This window comes from Terrapene carolina, unplaced genomic scaffold (assembly GCF_002925995.2).
Source record: "Terrapene carolina triunguis isolate 2854851 unplaced genomic scaffold, T_m_triunguis-2.0 Scaffold30, whole genome shotgun sequence".
Lineage (NCBI taxonomy): Eukaryota > Metazoa > Chordata > Testudines > Emydidae > Terrapene > Terrapene triunguis.
This window is the reverse complement of record NW_020664381.1, coordinates 9,263,412-9,273,732: the sequence shown is the minus strand read 5'-3', so window position 1 is coordinate 9,273,732 and position 10,321 is coordinate 9,263,412. Positions and strand designations below refer to the sequence as shown.

The window sequence follows — 10,321 nt, the reverse complement described above, 5'->3', positions numbered from 1 at the left end:
TAAACTTAGACAAATGTTCTTATATATAAAAAAAGGTTAGGTCCAGTGGCCTGCCATGGAACAAACCTTAAGGATACACAAGTTTTAACACATGGAATTTGAGTTCACTGCAAGTATGTAAACAGGTTTTTTTTCTTTATTCTGCTATTGCAAGAACAAAAAAATATATGTCCTCTTCCCCCCCATATCCTCCCCCTACTGTTACCTCCCTCCCAAAAAATCCCAGCTATGAAAAAGTATTGATGTAAGAAAGCAGCTGCCCTTCACTTAGGAAGAAAAATCAACTTTAAAATGCAGAGCACATCTACCCCCAGGGGAAAAACATTTGAACATGGACAAGATTCATACAGTTTTTTTCTCCCACTACATTTTATAGTACAACAGGCTTCAGTTGAACCTCTGTGTAACATAAGCCTCATTTTCTTGTGCACAGGATAATGAAGGAGAAAGAGCTTCCAGATGTAGAATTCTTTGGGATTTGGTTCAGATTATTGTTGGCAGCCTCTAAATTGTTTGCAGCAGAAGGGCTATTAGAATTAGTACTTGCCCTTTTGTAGTTTATTTTACAAAAAAATAATTTGTCAGAGGGAGAAAACAGTTAAACTTACACAAATACAGGAATGTGTATTCTTCCATTAGTTTGATAGTTACACGACCACATGGGCAAAAAGTTTAAGTCTACCTCTTGCTAGAGTACAGGAGATAGGCAATTTTAATATAAACAAACAATAGTAATTGGCTAGACTTGTGTGAAGGAACAGACAGCATTTTATAAAACCCTTGAATATCCCCACCACCACTTCCCATCCCCACTTAAAAAAAATAGGTTAGCATTTTAAATTGGTGATTTGGTGTCTCTGATTTCTCTCCCACCCCGCCTTTCCAAAAAGCATTAATGAATTACAAGTACAAAAGATGCTGAACTGGTGCTTCCCCAGCCCACCACACACAATCTTAATATAACATTACAAGCAGAGCAGACTTTCTGAAGTGGTCTGCTTTGTCAGTAAGTATTTTTAAAGGTTAATTAGGGCAACATTTATTCTAGAACCAATTGGAGAAAAAATAAAACCTTGATTGCATTGCAAACACTTAAACAATTACCTCTTCAAATAACATTTTAAAACCACTAACCTTTACCTAGTATGGTCAAGTAGATCATTAAAATGCAGCAATCTAAAAATCAAAATAACTATTACAAATAAAAATTTGCTTTTGTGAATAGCTACACAAACAGATGTATTTCTTTTTAACAATTATAAACAAAACAGTCTAATTTAGACTCCAGTACAGCATTAACAGTTCAAACTTTAAGATGTTGAACAATCCTTTTCCACTTCAGTGCAGTGTAGGAAGAATAGCACACGTTAAAGTTTGTTACGAAAATAGAGTTTATTAAAAACACATCCCTATTGTTTTGAGGAGCTTTCACCGTTACCTTTTCTTAAATTAAAAAAAAAAAAAAAAAAAATAAAAAGCACTTTTACTTCTTATTTTTAAAATTTTTAAAATAAAAATTTTAAAAAAAAAAAAAAAAAAAAAAAAAAAATAGAAAGCACTTCTACTTCTGATTTGTAAACTTTTTAAAGTCAAAACTTTAAAAAAGTTACAGCAAAAATGGGTAATATTCATATCTTCAGTATTTTGTGTTATGTTGACACTATTTTAAATAGAAGGGAAGCAATCAAATTGCTTACAATTCCCCACAAACTACTGAGGGGCTGTGGTATAGCAGAAGCAAATATAATACAGCAGTACTGTACAACTCTAAAGCTCTACACTCCATTAAATGTCACTGTCACGTTTTTGACAAATTCCAGTCTCTAGCGAGGAGCCTCTACAACTGAGCCGGTATCCTTTTCGGCTTGCTCAACAGATGAGGTAGCCTCAGATGTTAACTCTTCATCAGGTTTTACACCTGTAGGTTCAGACTCCCCTTTATTAAGTTCTGAAACAACGTCTGCATTTTCCACTTTGCCACTATGAGATTCATGGTTTTTGTCACCATCTGCCCTGTCTGTCAGCTCAGGTTTTTCCTTTCCTCGATTTTCTTCCTTGTCTCTACGAGACTCCCTATCTCTAGAATCTCTCTCTCTGTCTCGGTGTCCACTGGACCGTCTATTTCTCTCCTCCAAGTCTCTATGTCTATCACGTTCAGGGCTTCTTCTTCCCCATTCTCTCCTTTCACGATTACCAAGTCGCTCATGATCTCTATCATCGTTGCGGTTACCATAGCGCTCACGCTCATTTTCTACCCGGTTTCCAAAAGACCTCCTTCCAAACCTTTCCTGGTCTCTATTAGGAGTGAATGTCTGCCTATCATTCCTAAACTGCCTTCCATCTCTATTATCTTCAGGCCCACCTGGTCCTCCAACTCCTGGTATCCCACCAGGCCTGACAAAGTGACCAGGTGGTGGAAAAGGGTTTTTCATTCCATGTGGTGGAGGCATTCCAAAGCTCCCTGGTCCTGGAGGTGGACCTCTGTGCAACATATGGGGAGGCATGTGCCGAGGTGGCATCAAGGGAAACCGTTGTAGATGAGGTGGTGGCATTCCTGGAGGTCGCTGGAGTGGTATTAAACCAGGCCGTGCACCAAGGAGGCCAGTAGATGGTGCCTGTAGCCCGATCACAGGAGCAGGTGGTGTAACCCCTTGAGTACCTGCAAACCAAAAAAAGTAAATCTGTTATAAAAAGACCATAACCTCAGAGTCTCTTATGAAAGTTACCCCCTTAAAGCTTATGAAAAACAGTAGGGTTAGGAAGTCTGGACAAATCAGAACTACTTGCATACTATTTGAATTTTATTTACTCCTTGTAGTTTGTCTCATAAATACACATCTGCTATATACTGAACACTGTAAAAGAAAACACCATTTTTTAAATAGAGATTGTGTTGATACATTTGCATTAAAAATAGTTAATACTAAATAGTATTTTTGTTTTTCATAGTCTACTTTCAAAGCCTGGCAGCTGCTACTGTGCAGGAGAGAGACTGAAGTGGGCTGTTTATCCCCACCTCCCTGCACTGCTCTGGCTACACCTCCAACTTCCTAGCAATTTATATTCCACATATTTCACAACTGCTGCAGCACCTTCCCCACTATCCAGCCTGCAAAGTGTAGTTAAAGTAGCAGGAGAAAAGTTAAATTCATACCCAACTGAAAATAGTTAAGATTAGAATTTAGGCAGGAGGGAGAGAGTCTGAGTGAATGGGGGAGGGGCAGCAGGTGCAGAATAACTTCCTGAGATGGGGGTGTGGCCAGAACTGGGGACCTGGGCAGGTGGTGAGAGTAGATACAACTCACTTTACTTTGTAGTTTAAGGTGGCAACTGCCAGGTGTTGGCCAAATTTTAACCTTTAAATTACTTTATAGCAGTCTCGCTCAACTGTTTTTCATTCTTAAATCTGGGCTCTATTTGAATGCTGTGATCAGATATAAGGAAAAAGTATAAAACTTGAGAACACCCCCCTAGAGCAGGCTCAGTCCTGAGCTTCTTTACATCCATACGCTCTGTACTTGGGAGTCCAAAAGAGAGCAGACTGCAAGAACAGTCACAGCCAAGTATTTAAAACATGTACTGTGGGAGTTTATCTTGCACAGTTCCATTTGTTTACAGTTGATAACATGGCTGGCCTGTTATTTAGCTTTTATAGTGCATCTACAACCCCAGCCCTGTGACTCATTTCAGTCACTTCTGTATTCTGCTCATTGAGAAGCTTGTCTGAAAATACTTCTTTACAGCTAGAAACTGATGTAGATATTTTACAAAAATATTTTTACTTCAAGGGAAAGGAACCTCCAGGACTCAACTTTAATCAGAATATTGGCAGGATTTCATTCAGCATAACACATGTAAATTGATCTTAATCTGTCTCATTCTTTTGTTTTTAAACTTTTATCATGAAGATAATAGATTTTATTCATAAAAACAGTCACAGGAAAGTTAGACTAAGTGAACATAAAGCTAACAACGCAACTTATAGATGTTTTGAGATTGCTCTTCCAGGGGAGACAAATAACCAGAAACCTTAACCAAAAGCCATGTATTACATTTTTAAATTACTTAAGAGTACCACTACAGAAGGCCTGAATTTTAAAGCCACTGTTGTGAGCAGAGGGAAAAAGACACATCAAGTGACCTCTCCCCCGTTTCACATTCCTCAACTCCATTTCAGCTACAGTATCAACTCAATTCAGTGTGAATCTGACTATATTTAGCCCTCTCCCCCTGCCCCAGGTAAACATGACATGTTTAATGATCAGTAGTGTGTAATGCTTTCCCAAGTACAATCTCTCATCTCACAGTACCCACAGTCTTGTTTCCAGTTATGGTAACTAAATTTAGATTAAATTCCTTGGAACTAGGGTCATCCATCTCTGACACCTAGCACTATGGTATCTTCCTTGCTTATAGCATGGATATTAAAGGCTCTAGATAGCAAGAGTCTACTGCAGGAATGATAAAGAAGCTGGCTGTTGTACTGGTCCATGGTACGGTCGTCCATCTTCTTGCCTTCCTCTCCAACCAGATACTTTAACTACAGAGTTTGATTCTGTGACATGCTTGATAAAGAATCCACCAGTAAAAGCTAGCTTGAGTTGTGTTTTTTTTTTGTCTCCCAAAGAAGGGTACGTTGATAACCTCTTCACCATATCATTCTTGTAATTGTGCCTATGATGATCTGGTTTATGAACAAACTAAGCTCATGAGACTCCATTTTCTCATATTTGTACAATGCTCAGCACATAGTCAATACATGCTACTACATATTTTATTCTTCTTAAATGTCAAAGAATGCCTGAGAGTCAAAAGTAGGTGAGGTAATATCTTTTATTGGACCAACTTCTGTTGGTGGAAGGGACAAGCTTTTGAGTTTCACTAAGCTCTTCTTTGGGACCACTTAAAATGAAGTGCGCAATTCAGGGTTAGCAGGCAGTAGTGTGTGCTACAAATTATTGTAATGAGCCATAAAACCAGCATCTCTGTGTAGTCTATGGTTGGTTGTTTATATTGTGAGGCAAAGTTCCTGCATAGAGAATAAATGTGACAAATAAAAAAACAACCTAAATCTGTGATGTAATGAGTTTAAAAAGGCAGGTAGATGCCTTAGGTTTATATTTGGCATAGGACAGATGAGAGTACATTGAAACAAACTTTAGAAACATTAATATGACAAGAAAAAAATTAATTCCATTTTTGAAGTCTTGGTTGCTCATTAATTTCTCATCCTCCGCACACTGAAAATGCAGTGGTGTCTATCCCACCCTCAGTCTTCTCACGGTGTAAGAACATAAAACGGTCAGCAAGTTCCTTTCTTTCCAGCTTGGACCAACTCATCATCCCAGAGTAGTTGAATAGATTTCACTGTAAGTGAAGCGTCTTGGATGTTTTAGCCTTGCACCATACAAGGTTAGGCTATAGAATTTCTTTACTGAATTGACTCAAGCATTAGACTAATTTTACTCTAAGCCTAAAGTCCATAAATTACATCTTAACTACACAAATTTATTGTAAATTTTTTGTTAATAATTGGTTTAAATTACATATAGCCATTTATAACTCTCCAGATGGGTTAACTACATGCTTCATTCTGCATCTCTTAGCTAGAACATGGCTTGTACTCATAACAGACATTAATTGCCATTATTATATGAGGAATATGTGAGAGTCAGGTTTCATTCATGCAACACATATGGACAAAAAATATTAATGGCCTACATAGCTTTTACCAGCAATATATACTAAGGTGACAGGAGCTTTTAAAAGTATACAACACAAAGAGCTCAGCAATAAAATGTATTTGAAATATGTTCTTCAACAAGAAACATGGATGTTGCCTCAGTAAAGTAGTGTTACACGTAGTATCAAAAGCTGCTTTTGTGATACTCGACTTCATTCATAGATGAGCTATGCCTCAAAATGCTGTAATTGCCTTGTTTTGTATAAGCAGCTTTAGTCCAGGGTTTGTCAGATATAATATACTAAAACAGTTAATATAGTCATTTTAATATACTTGTAATGAATGATAAAGCTAGAGTTCTAGGCCAATGTAATTCCACTTCTGTTCATCTCCTCCCAGCAGTTTTTACAAATCCACATGTTTCTTTTGTTAGGTTTAGCATTTGTAACTCTGAAGTAGCTGAAAAATATTACATTTGTTTTAAAAACCAAACTCTGGACAATATTCAGTCCAAAGTCCAGTGTAACTTTATCCATTTTTGCTCCAAAACACACCCTCTTCTGGAGATCTGTTAGGATGACATATAAATATTGAGATTCAAAATTCTGGGACATTGTTAGACCATCAGCTGGTCAAATGTTTAAGGTGGAGGCTATTGCTAAGATTTCAAAATGTTTAATTTCCAACAACTATCAGATTTTGCATTGCAAATCTCTGATAAGATCTTAACACTGCTCACCATAAAATTGGAAAGTTAAATACTGTCATGAAATCCATGAAAATGGTGCTGCAGGGCAAAAATTTCTAAATGATGTAAACAGTCATTTCCTCCCAACTTCACTATTTCCTTTATTATAATTTTATGCACAATTTCACTTGACATAGCTTCTTGTGTTTTCAAGATTGAGTTCATGTCTGAAACCAAGAAGTTTTGTTTCTCTCAGTTTTCTATCGCATCCATTAACACAGGCCAAGATTTAAAGTCTAAATTTAGGCTGTAAGTCCATATTTAGGCACCAAAATAATTGGTCTGATTTTCTATAGTGCCAAGCACTCAATAGCTTCCCCAGAAGCCAATGGGAGTTGCTGAATGTTCAGCACTTTTGAAAATCATGGTACTTATTTACGTGCCCAAATACAAACTTCAGAGCCTAACTTTAGGCATCATTTTTTAAAAATCTTGGTTATCGTATCAAGCTTTGGCTACCAATATATAAATTATGTTATTGATTTTATAAAACATTTGTTAGTGAAATCAAAGCATGTCATGTGACTGATTTAAGGTAGAGTTCAATTACAGGAATGGTGTTTGAGAGCTCTCCCTCCCTTACTGGAATGGGTTACCTAGGGAGGTGATGGAATCTCCATCCTTAGAGGTTTTTAAGGCCCAGCTTGACAAAGCCCTGGCTGGGATGATTTAGTTGGTGTTGGTCCTGCTTTGAGCAGGGAATTGGACTAAATGACCTCCTGAAGTCTCTTCCAACCCTAATATTCTATGAATTCCACTAGACTTCTCATTTGGTCACTTGTCTTGAGAGTTGGTATTGCTACTACATTAAGGAGAAAAATAAAATGTTTATTGTATTTTTGTAACAATGAGTTATCACAAAAAAAGTCTAGCAGTACAGTTATGTCACCAGCACAGTGTAAATTTTAAAAATAGCCCATAAACTTCCTTTCCTAATTGCCACTTTGTAATACACATTCACTGCTTCGATTTAGCTCAAAATAGAGTGTTATCTTTTCTCAGAGTGTTTTACTTTATTTTTCTCTATTAACATAGATTACACTAACATGCAGTTACCTCACAGAAGGATGGCAGATGGTGAGAGAAGAGATATGCACCACACATTTAATATTATCAGGAAGTTGATTATAGCAAAATTTGTTTTAGGGTAGAATGCAAGTGCCAGAGTTGGAATTTTGATGGTCACCAGAAGATTTCTACTTATACCAAGTGTGACACAGTATCTCAATTAGCATAAAAAAAGCCAGGTCAGAGCCTTTTAACATCCATCTCAAACATATATTCAATAGTGACATGCCTACTAAAGCTAGAGCATTTGTTCAATAATAAAGTACCACCTAGTGAGTCAAGACCACCACTTCTTGCAGGAGGCAGATCAATAATCTCTGGCAGGATCTAAAAATCTGCTTTGCATATGAGAACTTATGACATCACATCCCAAGTTATGTTATGAGCAGTTTGGATGAGACCAAAAACATCAAAGTGAAGTTGTGTTTCTACAGTCTTGCTCAGATTGAGAATACTATCATGAAAGTAGATATGATCAGGAGCATCCATTGAATTAAAGCCACCCTGACATGGTTGTAAAACTTCACTTAATGTTGGGGAAATAAACAGTGCTTTGGATGTTCCATTCCAAAAAAAGATATTTTGAAAAGGTGGAAATATTTAGCCACTGTATTGGCTAAAAAGTCAAGGGTGTTTTAAACTGGAGAATTATATTAAATGTGATTGGTTGTTAAAATTATTAAAAAACTGCTCTCATATGTAGACATCACACCAAAAAATGTATTTTTTCATTTTGAAGCTGAGTTATCAGCACTTGAACACAGTGGTACAATGACACACTGCTACTAGAATTAGGGCTGTGTATCAATTTTTCTTCCAAGACTACTTTTTTGTATCTTCTACATGAAATAATCTGTGCATCTGAAGGTGAACTATTTGGTTAAAACCAAAGATCTTCAGGTAGTTCAAATCATTATGGAGACTCACAGTGCACAAAAAGGTCCTTTCAGAAATTAATATTGTACATAAAATTCAGACACAATGTGACTGTAAAGGTAATCAGAACCAAAACTGTGTCTGTTGAGAAGGGAACTATACTGCAGATGTGAACTGGATAGGTGACTGGAGTGACAGAACAAAACGTAACTATGACATCACTGTAAAACAGCATAAGGAAGCTTACAGTAATTAGTCCATTTAGAACTCTATATACAATAATACATGTTTTTTGTAAACCAAACAGATAAATAAGCTTCATTTTAATTTACAAAAATATTAGAAGAAAGACCCTGCCTTTATACAGATTACATTTAAAGTATTCCCAGGCAAGATTATTAGGGTTAGACTTTTATGAACATCTTGTCAGAACAATCTTCTTTCCTTAAATTCCACTGGCTGAGATATGTTCTTCTATGTTGTCCACATCGTTGAAGATCATTTCCCTCCTCCTTCCCACCCCCCCACCCCAGATCACCCCTAGTTCCTCAGATGGACCTTCATGATGCTCTTGAAAGATTTGAAAATCTTTCCATCTATTTGCTTCCCCACTTCTCTCAATTTTGAAGGCCCACCTCATGGCCCAGAAGAAGCTGGACAGGGGCTTCATGTAGAATTTGTCAATGTCTATTCCAAATAGCTACACCCCATATTCAAGAATGAAAGGTTCTATTGTCCAAGGTGTTTGATGCCCCTTGCCTGCTTCTCTCCATGGCAATGGAGAGCTAATTGCAGGTAACTGTTTACAGCCTGTTGTATTATCTTCTAATACCCTTCCCATTTTGATAATAATTCAGAAGAGTTATGCAAGGCACTCTACTTTACTATCCTAAGTGAAGGAGAACAATTTCTGCTTCCCACCCAGTCTCTTGCTAGTCTAGTGAACAAGAGACCAGGTCTGGTTCTCTCACACAGCAGTACTGAACTCAACCCTCTAGGGCAGGGGTGGCCAACCTGAGCCTGAGAAGGAGCCAGAATTTACCAATGTACATTGCCAAAGAAATACGTCAGCAGACCCCAATCAGCTCCCTCCCACCACCCCCCAGCGCCTCCCACCCACTGGCAGCCCCAATCAGTGCCTCCCCCGTCCCTCCAGATCAGCTGTTCCGTGGCACGCAGGAGGCTCGGGGGGGGGAGAGGAGCAAGGGCATGGCAGGCTCAGGCTCGGGGGCAGGAAGGGGTGGAGCCAGCGGTTGAGCAGTGAGCACATTGGAATGTTGGCGCCTGTAGCTCCAGCCCCAGAGTCGGTGCCTATACAAGGAGCCGCATATTAACTTCTGAAGAGCCACATGTGGCTCCGGAGCCACAGGTTGGCCACCCCTGCTCTAGGGGTAATGCACTTTGAATATTCCTTTTTTAAGGATGCGAGAATTTCAGTTGATTTTCAGTTAGTAAATACAACAAGGATGTTAATTTCTGACTTTTAATTTGTAAAATGCATGCATCTCTTTGTATATATTTATTTCTACTGTTCCTGCGATGTTTTTTGTCTCATCTGCATGTTCTTGCATAATTCCTTGGTATATATAATCTCTAATGTAAAAGGGACACCTATCAACTTGAAATAATCATTTTTAGTAGTGGCAAAGTAGGGACAGGTATAGTACTTGAAACAAGCCTGCTTGAAAAATTCTGCTTTTACAATCACTTTTCAAAAAATGCTTCTCCCCCCACCCCACTCAGTAAATATCCAGAATGTTGGAATAAACTAATCTGACTGTAAGATCAGCATCACAGTTTTTCCTGTATGCCAAGTACTGTCCATGTATGAAGTTAAACTGATAAAAATGGAGAAAAAATTTTCAGTCTATTTCTCTAAGCTCTTTCACATGTAAACACAGCAATTAAAAAGATTCAGAAATGTTTTGATTTTTTTTAAAAGCTGA

General features: G+C 37.8%; 1 protein-coding gene across 1 annotated transcript in view; it reads right to left on the bottom strand.

The window, feature by feature from the left end:
• Positions 1-1,536: 1,536 nt before the first annotated feature.
• Positions 1,537-10,321, bottom strand: part of LOC112109124 (SR-related and CTD-associated factor 4) — a 73,999-nt gene continuing 65,214 nt past the window's right edge. The window contains exon 20 of the mRNA XM_024203519.2: positions 1,537-2,659. Coding sequence (XP_024059287.2) covers positions 1,824-2,659 — 836 coding nt within the window. The 3' untranslated portion in view covers positions 1,537-1,823. The remainder of the gene's footprint in view (positions 2,660-10,321) is intronic.